Source organism: Hipposideros armiger, unplaced genomic scaffold (assembly GCF_001890085.2).
Source record: "Hipposideros armiger isolate ML-2016 unplaced genomic scaffold, ASM189008v1 scaffold_204, whole genome shotgun sequence".
Taxonomy (NCBI): domain Eukaryota; kingdom Metazoa; phylum Chordata; class Mammalia; order Chiroptera; family Hipposideridae; genus Hipposideros; species Hipposideros armiger.
Window position 1 is genome coordinate 860,910 of NW_017731554.1, and position 24,948 is coordinate 885,857.

The window sequence follows — 24,948 nt, forward strand, 5'->3', positions numbered from 1 at the left end:
GGGGACGGACAAGGTGGCCGCTGTTGCTGCGGGCCCCGCCGCCCGCTGGACGTTTCCCCGCGGGGTCGGCCATGCCGGGTAGCGGTCCTCAGGTTTGTCCCTCGGGAAGGGGGTGGGGTGGAAGGGGCCAACGGCGGCGAGCGTGGCCCTGAGGGAATTGAGCGAGGGGAGGGCCGCGGGCCGGGAGGCCGCGCCCCAGCGCCGGGCGGAGGGGCCGGGGCCGGGGCCGGAGCGGCGGCTCCGGGTGATCTCCAGGCCCAGGCGGGTCGGACTCCCGGAGGTCGAGTCACTGGGCTCCCCGGGGTCTCGGGTGGGGCCTGGGGGAAAGCCGAGAGCATCCTCCCCGCGGGCAGAGCCGCCCCGCCGGGATCTCGGGCGAGGTGAGGCCGGTGTCCCCGGACCCGCGGCCTAGGGCACCAGTCCATTCCCGTCCGCCCCGGGGCACGGCCGCCGAACATGGAGGCGAGCTCGGGCGCTCCGGATGGAAACGGACCCAGAGCCGTGCTCCTGCGGCTCAGACCCTCGCGCGCTCGTGGGGTGAGGCATCATCCGACATCTCGGATCCAACCCCAGCCATCAGCTTTTATTATCCATCGCTCCATCCAAACCACCATCCCCATGCCTGCCCTAACGAAAACCCCGAACCCCTCCTGCACCCCGAACCCTTCCGTCTCCAGCCGAATTCCCGTTTTCACCCTGCGTTCATTTTAGCTGAGCTGGTTCACATTTTTAACTCCCTACAAAGACGTGTTACAAATATAACTTGGAGAAATGAATCCCGGTTTTCTTCCCCAAACTATCTCATCCCCTTTTTAAGTCCATATGTTCCAAATACAAATTACTCTAAATGGGTTTCTTGCCTTTTGGATAACGGTTAACAATCCTGGTTTGTGCTCCGTTTTGTGATAAAAAGATGAAATGCTAATCCAGATTTAGGGAAAGTTTTCCTATTGGTTGCAAGACTGTATTGGAGTATCCCATACAGGCCCATGAGGCGCTTGTTGATTCGGATCTTTTTTTTTTTTTTTTTACCATCTTAGAATAAATGCAAAAGTACTTACGGCAAAAAATACTTCTGGCAAAGAACTGTATATTTAGAAATTTGAGAAAGTTCTTCATTCTTCACTTATGCTATACTTTTGTGATGCATATAATAAACAGAAAACTGTGGCTATGCCTCAAACATATTTTTTGGACTTTCCAAGAACCACAAGAAGTCAGGAATACAATGTTATATTTTTAAACTTCTAATATATTTAGAGCTTAATGGATATGACTTTCATTTATTTGATCCCTTACATATACAGTTAGTTTTAGTAGCAATTTCTTAATATTGGTGTTATCTGATGTTTGAATATAAAGGTAATTTCACAAATATTTGGTGACATTATCTTACTTTGATAACCCCAGGAAGATGCCTACTTCATACTTGCCTTTCTTCACCTGTTTTCTGCCAATATGTCATTCTTATTTTAAATGACCTAAATCTGTCTACTTGAAGGTACCCTAAAAATATCAAAGTGGTCTAGTAACTGACTGTATAATTCAAGATGTTTGAGTATTTTAACTTAAGAATGGGTTTTACTTTTTCAAAGTAAATTACAATTCTGCCTCCAGCATCTGGTCATCACAAAAGTGCTTAAACATTATAAGCAAAGTAAAATGAACTTTTAAACAAAATGACAACCAAAAAAAGCCAATATTTTTTAACCTTCCTTTCAATAATAAAAGTCTAATGAAACTATTTTATTGTAATGGAAATATTAAAAGATGGGAAACAAACTTGGAATGTTTATGTGATGCGAGTTTTTATTCACCACTTCCTTTTACTACATTTTTGTTTTAATTATCAGACTAATAAAAATATACTGTTTTATATTAATGGCTTCTCTGGAGCTATGTTTTCATGGATTACATCTGCCAAATTGAACACTAAGTGATTAATGGAAAGTGTATTTTTAAAATATTTTCCTCATTTTACAGCTGGGTTACCTTGTCTTTATTCTAGCAGACCACAGTGGTTTCTATGTTAATTTTAATTATATAACAGATGTAAAAGTGGTGTTACCATTTTATAGCTTTTTATATTGTTTTATATCATTTTATACCCTTTAGTGTTTTTCATTCATTGTTCTTGTACATAAATTCAGAAGAATTCTACTTTTATTCTGATTTGACTGCAGTTTTAAAGAAACAAACCTAAGTTACGAAATAGAAGGTTTTTTTATTCTTTTGGTGTTAGAATTTAGGATTGTAAACTAATCTTCAGTTATTGCTCACTTGAGACTGGAAAACTATTCCCTCAGCAAATAATTATTTAGCATCATCAATCTAGGTGCTATGTAAGAACCCTGGCCTATAAAACAAGATTGTGAACAAAAAGATCTAATGTACTAAATGACAGGAGTAAAGAAGTAAACTCAGGTACTGGGGAAGGACTACCTGCCAGGCCTAAAAGGGAGGATTCAAGTGCAAGCATACCTCTCAGAAATATTGCAGGTTTGATTCCAGACCACTGCAATAAAGTGAGTGGTAATCTTGCTGGTGGAAGGTCTTGCCTTCGGTTTGTAAAAAGCTAAAAATAAAAATAACACTTGTGAAGCACAGTTAAATAAGGTATGCCTGTAGGTAGAGCTGGGTGGGAATCATTTCCAAATGAATACTGTGAGTCGAGGGACCCTAGCAGGAAAGCAGGGAGTGAGTGGTCTAGTGTATCCAGAGCATTCAAGTGGATGATGGGAGTAGTGGGTGATAAAGGTGGAAAAGATAGTTTTGGGGATATAGTAGTTCTTGAGAAGAGAAATATTAGATAAGATCAGTAAATAAAAATTGATTAAATCAGGATTCCAAATTTAAACTGCAAATATTGAGATTCTAGAGTTGGATCTCAAATATACCAAATGTTCTAAAAAAAATCTTGTGTTTTAATTGTTAATACGCCTCATGGACCTATAGCATATAAAATCTCATGCCTTTATAAGCCATAAGGTTAAGTTCACCAAAAATATATTATCATTGCTGTTGTTTCACTATTAACAGTTCAGAAAATGATGAACAGTTGAGAATGTGATTTTTTTTTTTAATATATTCATCCCAAAATATATCTCTAGTATCTTGGTCATTTAGTATGATTTTCATTCTTTAATTTTTCTATCTGACAGAAGATTGTTTTACTTTGTTAAGATAAAAATAGAGAATAATCATCCATAAAGCATAGTATATAATAAGGTTTTATGGCACAACACTGATTCTTATGCCCAGTGAACTAGCCTAAAGCCAAGCCCAAAAGGACATTCTGAACAGTCAGAGCACTCTGTCTTTAAGATAAGTATCAAATCTCTAAGGGTGGATAGGGAATGAGCAGAAAATCCCGAAATCTCCCTGCTTGCCTTGAACATTTTTCCTAGGCCGCATCACCTTTTGCCTGGCTTACTCCTCATTATTTAGGCCTCAGCTTTACTCCATTATAGTTTAAGATTGATAGCTTCTTGTGCCAAGCATTGTTCTTAGTGTTACACACATATTAATGCATTTAATACTTACTACTACACCCTTATGAGGAAGTATTTCATTATGTGTTGTTTTTTTTCTGATGAGGAAACCAAACCACAATGTGGTTAAATAACTTGATGGGTCTCACAGTTAATAATAGCAGAGTGGGAGTTCCAACTTAGGCTACGTCCCTGTATAATATACCAAATATTAAGGTCTCTGGAACCTAATACATGTTCATTGTTATTGTCTGTTATTGTGCGGTGTAAATGATATATGGAATCATCTTTCTTGGGAGTCTGGTTCTTAGAAGATACCTCTTTTTCTTGTATAATTGGAATTACACTGTTTATTGAGCTTTGGTATCCACCTTCCTGTCCCCATTTAAACATACACTAAGGATTTTCTCATGACATTAAAAACACTTCAAACATTTTCTTCCTAAGAACATGTCATTTTACTTAACCATTTTCCTATTTCAGTTAGACATTTTTTTCCCCAAAACTTAATATCATAATGCTTAAGTTGAATATCCCAGTAAAAAAAATTGTTTCTGTATCTGCATTCTTAGGATGGATTCCTAGAAGTACTTATCAAAGAGAATAAGCTTTAAGGTTTTTGATGGCCAAAATGCTTTCTAGAAAAGTACTGATATGTACACTTATTAGCAGAGAGTGAGAGCTGATTTTGTCCTGTGTTTGAATGCAGTATTTTAAAACTTTGACTATTTGTTAGATGAGCATTAATTTCTAATTTTAATATTTTTTCCTACTTATATTTTAAATTATTAAAGTAGTACAAGTTGGTTAAGAAAAAGCAAAGAGAAAATTAAAGACACCTGGAATCTCCTTACCCAGAAATAACTTCTATAAATATTTTGATAAGTATCTCCTGATAATTTTTTATTCCTGTAGTTACACTTTACAGAATTTTTGCTTGAATTTTAAAGTAAAAACAAGCATTTCCTAATCCCCCAGTTTTAGGCAAAATCATTTGCTTACTACCATCTTTTTAAAATACTGTGTATATTCCTTCATAACAACTGCATATTTAGTGATAGTTTAATTAATGATAGTGAATTATTTCTTTTCTGCTTTCCTTGTCTTTGCTCTGCATCTGTTTTATAAAACAGAAAAATACCATCTAGACCACAGATTTGTCGTAAGGACTAACTGGTAATATAAAACGTTGGTAACAGTACCTTATACCATGCCTAGGGTTTTTTATCATGCTCATCGTCTTTAGGCTCCCTACAGTAAGGACTCTGGTCCTGGAGTCCTCTACAGCTTTTGGCATATAGTAGATAACTTCAGGAATGTGTTTTTATTGTTAAAGTCCATATAGCACTTTAAATAATAATCTGTTGATATGGGTGGGATGAATAAAAACCAGTACACAGTTTAGAGATGGACACAGTAATCAGCACAGAGCAAAAAAACACAATTGTTGCTACCTAAACATTTCAAAATTAACTTAGAATGTATGATGTGATTTCTTGAGGGGCCATACACATTTCCCTTGTAAGAATATAATTAGCCTTATCTACCCCATGTAGCCTGGGAAGGATATTATAAAAGTGAATTTTCTAAAAAGTTAGTCTTTAAAATCTTACAAGAGCAAAACAAACTACAATATTTGAAATGGAAGAATTGTACACATGCATTATATTTTTGTACCTTCAAATAATATGTGGCCTGTAATTTTCACTTACCATGAAATATAATAGCTAACATTTATTGGGTACTACCGTATTTGCCGGCGTATAAGACGACTGGGTGTATAAGACGACCCCCTAACATTTCCACTCAAAATACAGAGTTTGTTATATACTCGCCATATAAGACTACCCCCTCTTCCGCACACCTTCCACACACCAAATGAAAGGTAAAACAATATCAGATTTGATTTGGCCCACTGAAGTGCAAACAAGCGTATTGTATTTCGTGTCACCACATAACCGTTTTGGCGATGTTGAGCCACCATGTCTGCTACATGTTTTTCGAGTTCTGGCCAGTGTGGGGTGCCTCTTCTTAATGCACACTTACCCCTTGGCATACTCTTTAATGCTTTCTCATTTGATTTCCAGTCCCGAACCATCTTTTCTGTTACTCCATATTGTCTTGCAGCAGCACAATTATTATTTTCCTTAGCAAAGTTTATAACTTTCAGTTTAAAATTTGCATCATACTTCTTTCTTTTGGCTGGTGCCATGATAGGGATGATAGGGGTTTGACTGGTCGACATTTTCTATGCTGTACTGTACAATGGTTCAGTATTGTGGTTGGCTGTTGGCTGTATACAAAGCCTGATTTGATTGGTCCCTGCTCCCTGTTTGCCCGCCCTGTCACTATAGCAGTCTGGTCCACCCTTGCATCAGCATCTCCCTGGGACCTCACTAGTGCGCAAGTGCGAGCTCTTCAACATTCTAACAGGCACCATGATAGCGCAAAATCGGAATCTTCAATGCATATGTAAAGAAATATACGGTAACCCGAATTTACCACACTCGCAAAATCGCACACAGCCGACCATACACCCAGTATGGTATCGCGATTCGCGATTTTGCGCTATCATACTGGGTATATGGTCGGCTGTGTGCGATTTTGCGAGTGTGGTAAAATCGCATAACAGCAAAATCGCATAACAGCCGAGCATACACCCAGCAGCGCTGCTGATGCCTGAACGGTATGTGGAATGAAGTGGGCGGGCATCGGGAGGCCACTATGGCACGGGGCAAGCACTATGGGCAGTCTATCTGAAGTGTACCTGGCGTATAAGACGACCCCCCACTTGGAGGCATATTTTTCAGGGCCAAAAAATCGTCTTATACGCCGGCAAATACGGTAACTCTATGCCAGGCACAGTATTAAGGACTTTACTTAGGCTAGTTATCTAATTTAGTTTTATAACAACTTAACAGGGTTTACACTGTTGTTTTGCCCTTCTTCCAGGTGATGGAACTGATGCCTAAAGATGTTAAGTTGGCCAAGGTTATTGTGATTTCTGCTTTATCCTGAACTAAATGGCAATACTTGTTATCCTTTTTTTAGATGGTGGGCACAGCAGGACTCCATGATTTGTATCAATGACTTTTGGTGTTTTTTTCCTTGGTTAGCTGTTCCTTACTGACATGTCCCTCCCTCTAATTTGCAGCAGATATCTGAGGGGCTGACTGTGAAACTGAATAACAACAGCTAATGCCGTATCTAAAATACAAGTATTTAGGCTGCGATTAAGGGCTTTTGGGATGCTCAGATAGTCTAGGTTGCAGAACTGAAAGATTGTACTGTATGGAGAGAGCAGGTGGCGCCACTGAAATCAGTTAGACGTAGATTTGAATCCCAGCTCTGCCCTTTTACTGGCTGTGACCCTAGGCAAGACTAAGTTTCTCTTTGATTTTTCATCCATCTAACACTATGTACTTTGCAGAGTTGTTTTTACTGATTCAAGATAATGAGTATAAAAATACTTGGCACATAGAAGCACTTAATATTATTATAAAATGATTTAACAGTATTGGTTGATTTGATTGAACAGACATTTTGTTTTTCTGTCTACTTATTCACTGGCTCTTAACTGTTCTGAGTAATTGGGATTACCAGATATAAAATTTCTGTAAAATCAAGGTAACATTGCTTTTAATGTCAGTTTACATTTTAGATTTTTCAAAGGGCTTTCAAATCTATTACTTCATGTCTTTTAGGGTGAGGCTAAAATTAGTTTATGTTCTTTGTTCTTAGTCATCTGTACTCATTTCCTATTCAAAATTATGTGGGCTTAATCTTATTCTGTGACTTGTTCTGTTTCAGATCTTGGCTTTTACTTTGTAATTTACTTTTATTATTTTGTACACTTACAGGGAGCAGGTTTCCAAAATTACTGAGGCATCCTCCTCATTGTTGATTTAGATGTTTTTTTGTTTCATCTTAAGTCATCATTTTCTTTGATTGCCCCATTGAATTGGTGATATGTATTTGATACTTTTTGGAATTTTTCTGTAACTTTAAATGATTAGTACAGCTCTAAAAGGCTTTAAGTATGCAATAAATTTATCTGTTTTGATTAGGTATTGTTTCTATTTTTGCTAAGATAGAAAAGTGCCTTAAGTAGCATTGAAATTGTGGGTGTAAAGTATGTTAAAATTAGCAATGTCATACATAAGAAAAGATAGTTTTAAATAGGGGAAATGTTTTCTAAACAGCATGCCTATTATTTTGACTACTTCATTTTATCTTTTAAAATTAAATTGAATTTAGCTTTTTAACATTCATTTTATCACATATTTAAAATACAGAAAAATTGTAAAATGATAGTGAAAATCGTCTACAGTTCTCTCCTAGAGATAACTTAGTTTTGATATCAGTGTTTTCATTTTTTAAAACCTTAGTCAATATAAACAACATCCTACAAAAAATTTACATGCATATATAGTTTTGTTTCTTGCCATTCATTCACTATATCGTGTTTTCTTGTGTCATTAAATATCCTTTTAAAGGATTATTTTTATTGGCTAAATGGCTTTCAACATATTCAAATTCATATTGTCGAGTATTTAGAGTGTAACCAGTTTTTTTTTTAATGTAAACAGTGTGATAAATGCCTGTGTATGTATTGGGTTGTTGGAAAAGTCATGACGTATTTTTCTATGTTTTTCGTTGCAAAAATCTGTCATGACTTTCCCAACAACCCAATAGATCTTTGTACACATTGATGAATATATTTTTAACAGATTCCTAGATGTGATCATGCAAATTGCTCTCTAGAAAAGTTGCACCAATTTATATTCTTTTTTTTTTTTTTTTTAAGATTTTGGGGCATTGGGGGGAGGGAACAGCATTGGGGAATCAGGGAAGGGGAACAGACAACTTGCTGTCCTTTTATTCTTCAGTCTAGTTGTGGAGGACATCGCTTCACTGGCCCATGTTGGTATTATTATTGCGCTCTTCCTGGTGAGGCAGCTTGGTCACTGGCCACTGGACGGCGGCTCTTGGCAGCTCATGCCAGCTGCCAGCCACTCAAGGTAGCTCACGGCAGCCCACTGCAGCTCCACTGCAGCCTATGCTGTCGCCAGCGACTTACAGCAGCCCAGCTCCAGGTTGAGCTGTTGTTCACCATCTTAGCTGTAGAGGGCGCAGTGTCACTGGCCCTCATGTGATCCGAACCAGGGCCCTGCTGCTCAGAGCTGACATCCCAAGCCAACTCGTAACCAATGCGCCACATGGCTGGCCCACCAATTTATATTATCAGCAATGCATGAGTGTCTATTCTCTGCCCTCATCACCACCCGCACCAGCCTGTCTGTTTTTTTAATATAGACAAGCATGGGCATAATAATGCTAAGAAGAAGCCCATTTTATAGAGGCAGAGAGACTGAGTTTGAGTTCTGTTCTGACACACACTGGCCCTGTGATGTTGGGCAAATTTCTTATTTTCCTAAGCCTTAGTTTCTCTGTAAAATTGTGATAATAGTACCTATTCTCATGGTAATATATAATATCATGGTTGTGAAGATTAGCTGATGTTGATTGAAGCACTTAAATCCTTGAGGTATTCCTATCATTATTATGAATGAGATTTGCCCTCATATTTTATGCTTAGTATACCTATATTTTATACCTAGTAGTGGCTGATATAAAGGAAAGTTATTCACTTTTAAATAGTCATCTAGCTATCTTACTGAACTCTTTTATATACTGCTAATTAAATTGAAGGACTTGGTCCAACAGTTTTTCAGTTGAATCTCTTGATTTTCAGGGTATATAATAGTGACCCAATAATAATTTTTTTTTTCAGTATTTCAATTCTTTTTTTTTTCTTGTCTTATTGCATTGCTTGGCATCAGAGAACAGTGCTGATAGTAGGCATTAGGGCTTATTTCTTATTTTAATGGGACGTCCTCTCTGATATTTCACTTTTAAATTCTGATGACTTGTTTTCTAACACAAGTGTCCCCTGTATTCCTGAAAATATCTATAGAAGTTAAATGTGAGAAATTTAAAAGTAGATGTGCATATTATGGAAGGATTCCATTAAATTATTAAATCCCTAAGTATCTTTTAGACACATCTTTAAAGATAATTTTTCATCATTCGACTTATGTTTAATTGAACGTGCAGTCAATCAATTTAAATGCAGTAAGGCTGAAATTTTACTGCTTTCAACCTACCTAATAGTTATGTTCTTGTCTCAGTGATATAAACTTATATAGAGACCTACACTGCTTTTCATTGTTGTCCACTGTTACATCATATTTATAAAATATTAGTAAAAGTAAATGAAACCATTTTGCCCCCTGGAATAAAACCCTTTATTCAAATGAAGTCTTAGGACCACGGTCCCAGTGCCCTTTTTACTCAACTTCTTAGACATCTTTCAGAACACTATTTGAAAACTACTTCCCTTCCCAGAGATTCAAATAACTTACAAATCCCCATGATGTCAATACAACTGAAACTGAACTTCTCAGAGGCTAGCAGAAAGACCACCTTGTGATATCATGATGTTTTTATTAAGTAGCTTTTGTACTGAAATCCTAATTTAGCACTTTTAAAAAAAATAAGCATAGCAATATATATTACGTGAAAATATATACCAATTTAGGTAATGTCTTTCTATCTTTAGGTTACTCAAATTTTGCTTCTGGAGTCACTTGCTTTTTCTATAGTTTTCCATCCACCCAGTACTATATTTTTAAATACCATCTACATGATGGTGACTAGCAAATTTCTATCATCAATCCTGACTTCTGTTTTACACAGCTATCTGTGGACAGCTCTACTTGGATATCTCTAGCTATTGGTATCTGAAATGAAAATGACGTAAAACAGAATTTTTATCCTTCTAAATCTGTTCCTTTCCAGATCTTTCCCACTTCAGTGTTACTACTTTCGTCTCAGCTGCCCAGACTAAAAATCTAGAAGTTCTTGATTCCTGTTGTCCCTCTTTCATCTTCCACACCCAATCCAATGCAAGAGCCTCTTAATCAGTACATGTAAAGAATTGCCATTTACAAGGCTGTTGAATATTAGAAAAATATTTTATAGAGTAAAATCTACCTGGTTAATGTGTATTGTTATAATTTAAATATACTACATAATTTACCTCATGTTTAGAACTTTATACATAAGCTTATACATATATTTGGTTAGTTTCTGGGCCATTTTTGTAGAGTTTTGTCAACAGAATTATGCTAGCCTCATAAACCAGTTTGGGTGCTTTCCATTTCATTGGTGCCTTAGAATAATCTAAGCAACATAGGAGTTGCTGGCTGCTTTGAGGTTTTGCGAGAACACACCCACAGAACCTACAGGTATAGCATTCTGTGTCGGGAATGGAATAGAGGGTATAAACCTTTAACGAAGTTTTTATTTCTTCCATGATTACTCACACAACCTTTTCTTACGTCAGCTTTGATTATGGATTCTTAATTTATTGGCATAAAAATTTATACAAAGAACCCTTCTAGTTCATTGAATGCTATATTTGTAATGTTACATATTTGTAGAATTCTCCAACGTCTTGGTCACACTTTTAGGAGGTCATTCATCAGTTAGAACCAGCTCTCTGTTTTGTTAACCAGTTTTGGTTTTGTTTTTGTTTTTTTGCTTCCTAATTTATTGTGCTTTTAATTTTATTCCTTTACCCACCTTTATTTTGGTTGTTTGCTCATTTTAATCTTTCCAATTTAATGTTAAATTCCTTTATTTCTTGTTTTTAATTAAATATATTTACAGCATTTTTCTTTGAATATCAGTTTGGACACATTCCATAGATTATAATTTTGTCATCCATTCCTAAATGTTCATAATTTTGTTTTTTCTTTCCTTCACAGAGTTATTTGAAAGAGTTTTAATTTACAAATATTGGGTTTTTTAGGGTTTTAAAATTTTGTTTTTGGCTATCTGCTGCTAACTTCTCATTTTTTTGTATCATGGTCAGAGAATGTTTCCATTCTCTAGATTTGAGTTTTCCCTAAGCCTTGAAAAAGTTGGTCTAGCACAATTGTCTGTCTCTGAAGTCAAGCAATCCATAGTGAATTATTTGAGTACTTGAGATAAGAGTTATTTATATTGTTTAAATACCCGTATACCCTGAAGTTTAGTGCCATCATCACTTAAGGACTGTGAATGAGAGAAGTAAATCTAATGCTTTGGATTGTCAGGAATTTTTGTCATTTTGTGGAAGGACACGATGGTGTAACTTTCACAATAAACTGATTTCCCAGTTTGTTTTAAAAGTATTTGAGTTCCTGAAATAGGGTTTCTCCGCTTATAGATCTCCACACTTCTTAGCCCTAGTGTGCTCCCTTCTGTGTGTTTCCTAGGATTTCCTGGGGTTTGAAAGAACCAGCAGCTGTGGTTTCTCCACAGCCCTCATTATGCTCTTTACCAGTTTAATCATATTTCAGGGAGCATCTTCCAAATACACCACCAAGATTGTAAAGCTTTGGGGGAAAAAGTAACTCTTCTTTCCTAACCTATTTATGAATGGGGTGAATAAACTGACCAAGAATAGCAGAATTGGGCCGGTCGGGTGGCCCGATGGTTAAGAACTGGCTTGAGAAGCCAGAGGGCCCCGGTTCGGATCCCACATACGAGGGCCAGTGACACTGCCCTCTACAGCTAAGATGCTGAACAACAGCTCAACCTGGAGCTGGGCTGCTGTGAGTCCCCGGCGACAGCGTAGGCTGCAGCCCCTGCTGCAGTAGGTTGCCATGGGCTACTGTGTGTAGCCAGCAGCCAGCGTGAGTGGCCAGCAGCCACAGTGAGTGGCCGTCCAGAAGCCAGCGACTGATCTGCCTCGCCCGGGAAGAGCACAATGATGGTGCCAACTTGGGCCAGTGAAGCAACGTCCTCCACAACTAGACGGAAGAACAAAAGGACAGCAACTTGTCTGTTCCCCTTCCCCCAATTCCCCAGCACTGTTCCCATCCCACCAATTCCCCAATAAAAAAAAAAAAAGAATAGCAGAATTGTGGGAATTACTCCACATTGTTGAAAATGGAGCGTGGTGGCAATTCTAGTAATTCCCGTAAGAAAATTAGAAAACTACTTTTTTTCTGAAATAAAAAAAATGCTTCAAATTTTATTGCCCTTTTATTTTCCATTAAGTCTCCTACTTTCAGTGTTCTTTCAGGTCTTCTGATTACATTAAAGAGAGGGCCCCTGAAGGGTGCTGATGTCTTTAAAACCTCTCTTTTCATTAAGAACGTTAACAGGGAATAAGAGGGAGCTAATGTTTGAAGTCAAATTCTGATCCACAAATCAGAAGATTTTCTGTACTAAGAGAGACATTAGATTTGGAGTATAAGTATGTTTAAAGTATGATTTTGAAAAACGTCAGGAATTGGCGTGTAAGAAAAAAATTACACAAAATTAGTTTCATGAGTTTGGTTGAGGTAGGACATTTTACTGCTGGCCTCGTGGCTGGGAAGCATGTGCCAGGTTGGCAGCTGCACCTTAGATTTGAGACCATCCCATGCTGTGATAGCACCTGAGTGAAGACAAGGCAGGTGGAGAAAGCACTTTGGAACTCCTGAGTGACAGCCAGAAGCCAGAATGCCAGTTTGGCAAGCTTGCTATCGGGTGCTGAGTCTTGGGCCTGAGCATTCGTCAAAATAACAGGTAGATCATAAGTGTTTATTGCCTACTTTGATAGAAAAGGAGTACTTAAGTTTATAGGTTGGGTACTTATTTGGTGATAAACACCTACTTATTGGCAGGAAAGTTCAACATGGACTTCATGTTTGATCAAAATCCTGAAATGATTTTCTTCTCAAGTGTGTGTGAGCCTCTTACTGAACTTTTTGTATTATCTCTTTAAAAGGTAATCAAAATTATAAGATAAAAAATAACCTTTTACTTATTTTAGAAATACTGGTTCTGAACACTGATTAATTTAATTGCCAAATCTTTGCCTCTCGATAAAATAGCTTTTTGTTGACCAAACAAAAAGAATCCCTTCCAAGAATGAGAAATGGGGTGCACCAGTTCTGCCGATTCTGTCCTCCTGAACCGGGTCTGTCCATACACGTGCCCGGGCACACATTAACACACAAAGGAGGAGGCAGAAAGGTGCCAGGGACAAGGACGGAGAACCAGAGGCCATAAGTATGCTAAGATTCTTAATGTTTAACAATCCTTCCTCAATCCTTTAAATAGTTATTTGGTTTAACAAGCTCTCCTTATAATATTCATTGCACCTTCCTCAAGCTTGCTTCATTCACACTTAGATTCTGTTTAATTATTACTTTAACCATGTAGGTATCTCCAGATCCTCACTGATCTTTCTTTTGGAGTTTTGATTTTTGGTGGGAGAGAGTGGAAGAAGCAACTAGGATGGGAATATGTAGACTGCCAAACGGCAGCATTAAGCCTGTAGGTATCTTGAGAGCTGGGGAAGAAGACTGAAGATGGGTTAGAAAAGGAGGCAGAAGAGCAACCAAAACGAACCTCCTGCTCCTTGAGGATTGGCAGTCCCTGCCAGAGGTCCTTTCCCTCATCTTTTGCTCTTTACTGCTAGTCAGTCCTGCCCACTGGGTCTTATAGAGCTGGGAAGAACTAATGTTGAAGGTGGTTTTAACAGAGAATTATAGACAAAAGAGGACCAATATTTGTCTACTGAACTGAGTCTGTTTTCCCCACTTCACTGCTTTCCTTCTTTATTTTCTCTAAGTTACTGTCCCTTTAGTTATTCATTCATTCATACACAGATGTGCATACCTTTTTTTCTCTCCTGCCCCACTGAATCCATTTTCCTGGTTTAAAGTTCTTAAAATGACAAAAAGAAAAAGAGAAACTTATCCTTTCCTACCACACCCAAAACCATCTTTCTATATATCTCATTCCTTTCCTGCCAAACTTATTAAAAGAATACATATGCTGTCATCTCTTCCTCAGCACACACTTATCAGGAGTTTTTTTTTGTTTTGTGTTTTTGGTTTTTTCTCCTTAACCAGGAGTTTTTAACCTGGGTTCTGTAGTTTCCCAAACAGTCCATGGATAGAATTTGGGCGTTGTGTGATGTTGGTTGGGGGAAAATTTACATCTTTATATTCATATCATCTAAAGGAAATTTAGCATTTCCCTTAATTATAAATGTAAGCAACGAACCCACTATTAATAACAGTATATATGACTTTGTCACCCATAGAAATCATAAAATGTTTATCATTTATATAGTTGAAGTAAATACTCTGAAGTATCATTTTCACTTTTAACTACTTAATCATTGTAGTGATTAGATCTGCTATATTTGTTATTTTAATGTGTTAATCAAAAGGCATATATTTCACTATATCACCATTTTACATATTTTGATGATTGTTTTAATATAATTGGCTTTGTAATACAGTTCTGGTTTTTTATGTATTTAAAACCATTACTTTGAAAAGAAGTCTATAGACTTCATCAAACTGAGAAAGTCATCTATGGCACAAAAACATGGTTATAAATAGCTGTCTGTTCATTCTACTGCTCCTTATTTCAGAGAAATAGTTCCTCGGTGGCTACTAATAGTCTACCCAATGCCCTCTTTTCAGTCATTCTGCAGTATATTTGTATTATTTGACACCATCAGTTATTTTTTTTATTACTCCTTCCTCTTTGTCTAGTATCAAATCCTTACTGGGCCCATTGGCACTATCTCAGAAAATATCTCATACTTGTTTTTATTTTTTCTGCATAACTTTAGATACCAGTCACGTTTTGCTTGGACTATGATAGTACCTTCTTAACTTGTCTTTGAGTTTTGTGACTCCTCAAAAATAATACAGTTGGAATTTTCATCCTAAAATGTAGGTAGAAACATGTCATTCACAGTCTCAGAAACCTTCAGTGGTTTCTCATTACCTTTCTAAAATGTGGATAGACATACTCCATTCCCTTTTCTAAAAAATTCCCGTAGTTTCCCAGTATCAAAGTTGAAACTCTAGCATTGCATTCAAGACTTTCCATGAACTAGCCACTTTCTAGCCTCATTCATAGCAGTATTAACCACACAGAATTCTGTATGTTTTATCTCTCACATCTCTGGGCCTTGGATCCTGTTGTTCTCTGGGCAAAAATCTTTTCTTTCCCTACCTTAACCCACTCCCTATCTTCCCATACCACAGACACATACACCATAAGTACATATAGGCATGTGTCATCACCACCGTTCTATACTCAGCTTATCTGTCACCTCAGAGCCATCTCAAATCTGAGCCACTGTCTTTGTCTCTTATACTCTATGATATGTCTCTATTAGCAGAATTAATTTTGACATAACCTATATTATATGTTGGGTCGTCAGGAAAGTCATGAATGCATTTTTGCATTGAAAAACATAGAAAAATACGTCATGACTTTCCCAACAACCCAATAGATGTTCATTTATCTGGTTTCCCTAGTAAAAATTTAATATTCCTTAAGGTAGCAACTGTATTAATGTTTGTACTCTTTCATCTTTTTCACTTACCATCATCCCTTTCTCATAGTAGGCATTCATATGTTTTTTGAGTGAAAACATGAATTCATTGAATATTGGCTTAACCTCTCATTTAATTTGGATAATCAACAACCATGCTGCTGTTTTCCTGCCTTTCATCAGAGTATTACTTTTTAAATGTATTAGTTGTATACAATTTTAAACTAAAATTTGATCAACTAGCTAACATCTATAAAAATACCCTAAGAACTAAGGTAGTACTCTGTATTTAAATACTACTATCAATACAATAAATTCCTCAGTCATAGGAATCTTCTTTTTTAACATAAAATCTTCTTTAACAGGATTTAAGGGAGAAAATTATTATGGTGTTAATTTGTCAATAGTTAATAACTTACAGATTTTAGGAGAAAGGTAACTCTGAAAAGTGTACCAATTTATTACTTCAGGAAAATTCTATGGCTAGAAATTAAAATGTTTTTGAAATTATATTATGAGCAAGGTGGGAAGAGATAGCTACTCTTTGTGTACAGGCACTTAGTTTTAAATATTTTTCAGTCCACCATCTATATTGTTAAAGAAATGTTTTCTCATTTTCTACAAGAAAATCCTTGTGTCCTCTGAGGTGCCTCTTATGTTCTTTATATTGTACTTCTGTTTTCTCCCTTATCCCTTCACTCCTGCCCACCATCAATGTATTTCTTCTAAATCACTGGTTCCCAACCATTTTTATACTCATGTTCCTTACTAAGCTTTCTAACATTATCTTCTAATTATCCTCACTAACTAAAGTATTCCATGACAAGTAAATCGAATGGAGCAAGAGATACAAAAATTGATGAGGCAATCTGATGATTTTATATTATTTTATACCTGGAAAACCCAAGAGCCTCAGTGAAACACCAATAGAAACAGTAAGAGTTCACTGAAATACGTAGTTCACTAAAGTTTTAAGTACAAGTATAAGAATAGGAATAATTTTTTTTAGACACCAATAACTAGATAGAAAATACAATGTGTGGAGAAAGAAAACCTCCATTCACAGCAGCAAGAACAAAAGCAAACTATTTTAAGACAAGTTTAATAACAAATTTATAAGTCCCCATGAAGAAATCTAAGGAACTGTATTGAAAAAGAAAATTTCAATAAATTGTTCTTGATTAAACAATTTAATATAATAAACCAGCAGTGATTTTTAAGCAACTGTTACTGCAGCACAATCTCCATCAAACTCCCAACAGGTTTTTGGTTAAAATTTGTCAAAACAATTCTAAAGTATCTGGAAGCATCGATATGCAAAATAACCAGGATAAAAATATGAAAATGAGGAAAAAATTTAATGATGCAAGGTACCCAATATTCTATAAATGTATAGTTCTTAATATATGGTACAAGCACAGGAATAAAGATGAATGGAACACAATTGGAAGTGTGGAAGTAAGTCCAAGTCTTGAAGACAGTAGTATAAAATAGGATCATATCACTCCCTCTGCTCAAAATCCTCCAAAGGTTTCCCATCTCAGAATAAAAGCCAACTTCTTACTATGACCTATGACCTTGCTACTCAAAGTACTGTCCGTGGCCCAACAACTGTGAGCTTGTTAGGATGTGGCGTCTCAGACCCCACCCCAAACATCCTGAATCAGAATCAAGATCTTCATATGATTCAGATGCTCCGTACAATTTGAGAACTGCCCTGCAGAGCTCTCCAATACCCTGGCTTCTCTCGACCTGACCTTCTGACCTCAGCTTCGGACTCCTTCCCTTGCTCACTTGCCACCAGTCATACTGATCACCTTGCAGATCCATGAACACACTCTCATCTCAGGGCTTTGTACTTAATCCTCCCTCTTGCTGTTACATATTCCCTTTCACTTAATTTAGATATCTGCACAAATGTTACCTTATCAGAGAAGCCTTCCTGGATTCAAAGTTCCTTTGTGGCATCTACCATCACCTGACGTGTATTTACTATATCCTCTCACTCCACTACCCCGCCCTGCACCTTAAGCTTGGTGAGGCAAGAGGACTTGCTCTGTGCTTTCTGTGTCCCCACTGCCTGGCCCCTAGGAGGTACCCATTTGCTGAATGAAGCTGGTATTAAAAATTGTAGGTAAGATCCCTTAAGAGTTCTGAAGTGGGAGAAATTACAGTGGAGTCTTGTTTTTCATTGTAGTTATGCTCTGTAAAGTTATGAAAATCCTGAGCTGTTGCTTCTAGAGGAAATACAGGATTAGGTTCCTGTGAGCCTCTGGTCAAAACATTTTCATTGACCAAGTAGTACCTAACCTTGTACGTGTGTTGCTGTTTAAAGACACCTTAATTGATATATATTGTTGATTCTTTATCATTGAACTCAAGGCCAACAACACTCATGTCTTAAAAAGTTGACCTAACACATATTTTCTCCATAAGGCACTCCACAGCCTGCTTGCACTTAGGAACAACAGATAGCACGTCAACACTAGACTTGGAGGCCATTTAATCAGCAAACTCACCAACAAGAAGCACAAAAAAATAGTCCTTTTAAGGATACTTGTTTACAGCAGGAGAGCTGAAACAGGAAAGCTCGCTTTGTCCAGCCTTAGCTGGAAGGTGCTCCTTTGGCAACTCCCATTTTTTTGCCTCTGCATATACACACATCTATGGAATGACTCCAAAGCACTGCGAGTCTTTATTTGGGGGTTACAAATAAATTTTACCAAGTCAGCAAATTTGCAAATACAGAATCTGCAAATGAGAACCAACTATACATCATTCTTTCAATAAATATTTATTGCATTTCTACTATGTGTCATGCTTCCAGAATTATTCACTCAAGTATTGGGGGTGCCAAAAAAATGTATACACATGACTTGTATTTTTGTTATCGGTATATATTGAGTATTACAATTTTAATAGTGTTTTCCTTTCTTAGAATGTGTATTCATTTTTTTGGCACCCTCTGTATTTATCAAGTCCTAACCATGTCAGGCCCCATGCAAAACTCAAAATAATCCAAAAATATAGTTTAACAATGTTCCATGGAAGTTTTCATATAAAGTTAGGTTTTTGGCTGAATCTTTAATAGTGGGTAGGATTCTAACATGTGAAGCTGTAGAGAAAGATATTTTAGAAGAAAGAACAATTAAGCCAGTCTTCTTAAACTTGGCTACACATTAGAATCACCTGGTGAATAGCCAGGCCAAAAACATAAACATCTCTAGGGATGGGATGTTGGCATCTGTGTACCATATTTTAAATCTCCCCAGACAATTCCATTGTGTAACCAAATTGAAAGAACAACTGCTGTAAATACTCCCCATTTAGCTGGAGTGTAGATTATAGGAAGGGAAGTAAAGAAAATCCCCTGGAAAAGGGATTTTGGCTCAGATATTGAAATGCTATCATTTACTTAGCACATTTATTAAGCGCCTATTGTGTGCCATTCACTCTGTTAGGTGCTGGATATATATCAGAAAACATAAGAATCCCTGCCCTGTTAGAGTGTACAATCAAATTGCATTGGCAACTGTTTAGGATGATTCATATTCTAGATTTAACTAATTATAGTATGTATATGATGATTTGTATTTAGAAGGAATCTTGTCCTAAATGCTCAGAATTCTAAATTTAATATCTAAATTACCTCACCCTCTGGTATGAATAGAACTCTATAAAGAAAAATTTTATAAACTGTGCTAATTCCACTGAGCATACTTTCTAACACAACCATTCATTTTGTTTGCCTCTCAATGTTTTTCAGTTTCTTGCACACCAGGACAATTGTCTAAAATTAGTAGTGTGCAGTAATTTAAAATCAGCAGTATGAGTGTCATTAAAAGTATTAACTGAAGCATTTCATTTTTCCATCTTATAAGAATTGTATGTAAGGAACTATTTTTTATCTTGATTGTTAAGACTTTAGATCAAACGTAATTAACAAAGAACTTTTATTGGGTCATAGTTGGTTTACACTCATATTATTTGCAGTATGCCATGTTTTATTTTTTCCTAACTTCCTTTACATTTAATGTACTACTATTACACTGTCTTCTAGACCACTAGTAAGAACAGACAGATCTAACAATAGAGCCCTGTTTTAATTCTGTCTGATACAATTATTCTTTAGAGTCTAAACCTGTCAGTTTCACGCTTTAACAATGCTTTTGGTCAAGCAGTTTTGAATTAGTTTGCTAAGTAGAATTATTTAACACCTAAAAAACAAGACACACCCATCCTTAGCTGGTACGTGCAATCTGAAGATATTATGATGTGCAGAAATGAGCTCCTACCAGGTGGAAAGTGAGGAATGTCACAGAGTGGGAGAGAAAGTGCTGTGACGTCAGGAGAGACAAGTTCTGACTAGGCTTTGATAATGATGTTGTAAATATTATCATTCCTATATGAGATAAAGTGTCATGTATTGTAACTACCATCCAGTTGTCTTTATAATTCTGAGAGTGTCTTGTATACAGAGGGTGCCAAAAAAATGTATACACATTTTAAGAAAGGAAAAAAATGTATTAAAATTGTAATACTCAATATATACTGATAACAAAAGATGAATACAAGTCATGTGTATACATTTTTTGGCACACCCAGTATTTTACGTAAAATTACACATTTTTGGTCAGGTTTTCCTGAGTTTCAATTATACTTAATATAACTTGTTAACGTGGATGATATGTGTTTCCTACTTCTTTTAAAAATCAGATATGTCCTTTTTTTCCTCATGAATTTTCTCTCCGATACTCTCCCATACATTAATTAGTTGCTTTAATAACCTATTACAGCAGCATTTTGGATGTCATTGTATTCCCTGGTCTTTTCTAAAATTCCTTGTTCCTTGAGTATTTACAAGTTTTATAGGAATTTAAGATCATCTTTTTAAACACTTGTTTAATGAACTATTTAAAATACTAAATGGGAAGCTAATCACTGGGAAATATTTGAAGTCTAAGGATATGGGTTATATTGTCACTTAAAATGACTATAGAAAATTTTTTGTTTTTATACTTTTGGATAGAAATTCTACTTTTGTGGATTTATTTAGTATTTGTCTCTGTACTCTAAACACGATTGAGGATTGTCTGCTCTTAGTGATATGCACTGAAAGATTTTCATAAACCCTAAGAATTTCCACTTTGAGGAGCATTATATTAACTTTCTTTGTCACAGAATTTTTCTTTTTTTTTTTAACTTTATCCCTTTGTATGTATTTTAAAAGTAGACCGATCAGAGTTAATCTAAGTCTTTTTTTTTTTTTTAGCTGAGCCATCCTGCCACCTGTTGGCAGCTCAGCAGCAGCTCAGCTCGCGCCGGGAACCAAACCGGGGACCCTGTTTCTCAGAGCTCGCACTCTTGAGCAAGCTCTTAATCAGCTGAGCCACTCTTAATCAATACTGAGCCTTAATCTAAGTATTTTATTTTATTTTATTTTATTTATTTATTTAATTTTTTCCAAGTCTTTATATCACCTTTTTTTCTTCATTGTTCTTTTTTTTAAGACTTTTTTTTTAAATTGGGGAATTGGGGGAGGGAACAGCATTGGGGAATCGGGGAAGGGGAACAGACAAGTTGCTGTCCTTTTGTTCTTCATTCTAGTTGTGGAGGACACCGTTTCACTGGCCCATGTTGGTATTATGATCATTGCACTCTTCCTGGTTGAGGTAGATCGGTTGCTGGCCATTGGATGGCTCATGGCAGTTCTCATGGTAGCTTACAGCAGCCCACTGCGGCAGGGGCTGCAGTCTATGCCAGTCACCAGCGACTCACAGCAGCCCAGCTCCAGGTCCAGCTGTTGTTCACCATCTTAGCTATAGAGGGCACAGCATCACTCGGCTATGTGGGAACCGAACCAGCGGCCCTGCTGCTCAGAGCTCGCGCTCCCACGCCAACTCTTAACCAACTGAGCCACTCGGCCAGCCCCCTTAATAGTTCCTTATAACAAAACATTTTATTGTTGAATATTGTTTAAGGGAGTCTTTTTCCTGCCTTGGTTCTGAACCAACTGAGATACAGACAAAAGGAACCAGGCAGATGGACAGCAAAAGAGCAGCTGGGTTTTTTTTTTGGTTTTTTTTTTAATAGTACTATTGCAGAACATGACTTAGGATCACAGTATAAAGGGCTTAGTAACATTGAACCCCCAAATTAGAAAGATTTAACCACCCAATCTTGGGCATTGCTGGAGAGCAAAGCAACCATGTAGTCTTTGCAGCTGAGCAGATCCTGAAGAGAAATATGTGAGGAAGGGCTGGGCTTTGCTTACTTAGTTTCCCCGTCAAATAAGTCATCCTCAGGTGGGGAGACAGAGACCCAAGTGTTATGCCAACAGATGCCTCTCTAGGTAGGAAATTGAAGCCAGAGAAGGAGACTGCAGGAATAGACCTCATCACTGAGAGGTTTGAGCTCCCTCAATTCCACAGCTGCCTGGAATGCGAAAGCAGCCCCAATGGCAGAACCAGGGCTACAAGAATACACTATGATGAATAGCTGAGAGCTGTTTGATAAACTTACCTTGTCACAAAAGAGAAATAAAAACTGACAGAGGAGGTTTCTTCTTTTTTTCTTATGAATGCCCTCATTCATATTTAGAGGAGCCCGGTTTTTTTACCAGTCATATTTTTCACTCAGATGTCTTCTAGATATCAGCAAACTGCTGTGTGCCATATACTGTATTTCCCCATGTATAAGATGCATCTTTTTTCGAAAAATTTGGGGTCTAAAAACTGGGTGCGTCTTATACAGTGGTTGTAGTTTTTTTTTTTTTACTTGCATTTCCTGCTTTTTTCGCGCTTGTTTTTGTTTTTTTTTTGCACTCATACAACCACTGTATAAGACGCACCCAGTTTTTAGACCCCAAATTTTTCGAAAAACGGTGTTATACATGGGGAGATACGGTAGTTTTTTTCTGTGTGGATTATGGAAGATTAAATGGCTCTGCCCTCAATAAGCTTACAGTCTGGTTCATAAATAAGTGCTATATTGCGCGATATAGACTATTCATGTTATAGACATTCAAAAGAGTATCAAGAAAAACTAGACTAGCCCAAGAAGGTTTTATGGGGAAAATAAACCTTGAGCTGGGCTTAGAACAGCAGATGTCACCTGGGTGGGTAAGGCAGTGCGAGAGGACACTTAAAGTGACTTCACTGGTACTATCCCTTCACCTTAAGTTTGAAGTGGGAAATATGATTACAGGGCCAGGAGGGGCACACATTGTAGCAAGAGCCTTGAAAATAAAGCAGAGAACTTGAGATTTGTGATTTGCTGCTGAGACTTTTTGAAGCATAAGAGTGGTGTCAGTGAACATTGCTTTGGCAGGGACGCACTTAGGGGGTATTCAAGGAAGGAGATAAGTTAACAAAAGTAATCTAAGCCCAAGGAATATATTTCATTTAAAATATATTAAAGTTATCATGGCCCATCCGACTTCTTAGATATAATAACCCAGAGTTTATAGAGTTTGTGCCTGATTGATTTTGATCCGTTCTTTTACACCATGCATATAAATTAAGGTTTTGGTTGGTTGGTTAGTTCCTTTTTTTAAACTCTCAAAAATAATGAATTTTTGCTTAAAACTTTACCCTTTTACCTTTTGTGAAACAATTGGTAAAATCTGATATAACAGTCTTCTATGGTATTATCGTTAGGATTGAAAAAGATTGTATATTAAAGGGGAACAAACCCCATATTAGGAGCAAGGTACCAGGAAGTCAGTCTGGATCACCACTGATAAAGAGAATTGATTCCAAACACCAGCCTTAAAGCCCACATGTTTCACATTGAAATCTCAGCAAACGTACAAGGTCGTCTCAAATAGTTAACGTTTCAAATATTAGACACATCCTTGGCATGGACAGATTTTAGTGCACCCCTAAAACTACACTGTTTCGTTTTCTTCTGTCATAGCTGCACAGCCATTGATTGCAGTGACCCAAGCAGAGCCGGTGCAGCTTTTTGTACTGGTGCTGCCTTTGGAAGTGGACTAGGCCTTGTGACTAAGAAAGCCAGACTAGGGCGTCTTTTCACCTACAGATGTTTTAATGTGCTTAACATTATCCAATACTAGCAACCCAGATAGTCTAAGTACCACAGCAGGATCTGATTAGCTTTTTCAGATCACCACCTTTATTTGCTGTTTGCAAAAAACTTAATCCAGTGCTAGAGATTAGGCGTCCTGCTGAGCTCGTGGGTAGTTTTCTCTCATTCTTTGTGTTCACAGTGGCAGGAATTAGGGAGAAGATTCCTCCTCCTTCTGAATTAAAGCTATAAAGTAGTAACTATAGTAGCAAGGGATAAAGAGAAGAAAGAACCCAAGGGAAAGGAGAAGGCAGTCTATTCACACTAAAGAGGTTCCTTTTTATGTACAAAAGAAAAAGGTTTTAATGTGAATTCATAAATATTGACCATAAATATTGACCTCTGTACTCAGTGCATAGCTTAAGTTTTATTAGATTTTAGTTGTAACTACTTTGCATGAATATATACTTTTTCATTTTTATCTTATTTAATCAAACTTTTACCAGAAATACATTCACTAAACCATGAGGAAAAATATATCTATACACAAATGGTGAGCTGCAATAGCATACTTTACACTTTAATGTTTTTCTGGAAACATTAATTCTTAGGCTTTTAGTAGGCATAAGGAGTGTTTTCAGAGAGATAACTGAAAATTTTAGCCAGATAGAGTACATCTTCCTCTTGTTTTATAAATAGAGAAGCACTCATTTACATCTGAGTGGGCCCAGTAAGGACATGGCCAAGAGTCTCAGCCCATATGATGTTTTTCCAGGTATTCACTAATGATCTTAACTGTGAGTAGACTCAGTATTTGTGTGTGAAGAGATATTTAGATTGTTTGGAGTGCTCTAACCAAATTTTATATATTTTAGAGCTCATGATTATATAAGGAAAAGCCTAGTTTCTGCAAATCAGCTTATATTTTAAGAGCAGCTTTTTGCCTTTACTCTTTTAGTTTACACTGGAATAAGGGGATGCCTGTGTGTGCTTGCGTATGCATGTGTGTGTGTGTGTGTTTTC

The 24,948-nt window shown here is 37.1% G+C and overlaps 1 protein-coding gene across 3 annotated transcripts in view; it reads left to right on the forward strand.

Moving 5' to 3' along the window:
- Window positions 1-24,948, forward strand: part of ZC3H12C (zinc finger CCCH-type containing 12C) — a 64,793-nt gene that overhangs the window by 649 nt on the left and 39,196 nt on the right. The window contains exon 1 of one of the 3 annotated variants that reach the window (XM_019653661.1): window positions 22-92. The exons of 1 other annotated variant lie outside the window; for it this stretch is intronic. In XM_019653661.1, coding sequence (XP_019509206.1) covers window positions 72-92 — 21 coding nt within the window. In that variant the 5' untranslated portion in view covers window positions 22-71. Of the gene's footprint in view, window positions 1-21; window positions 93-311; window positions 538-24,948 lie in introns of those variants that run through there. One more of the 3 variants, XM_019653660.1, reaches the window with a different exon arrangement.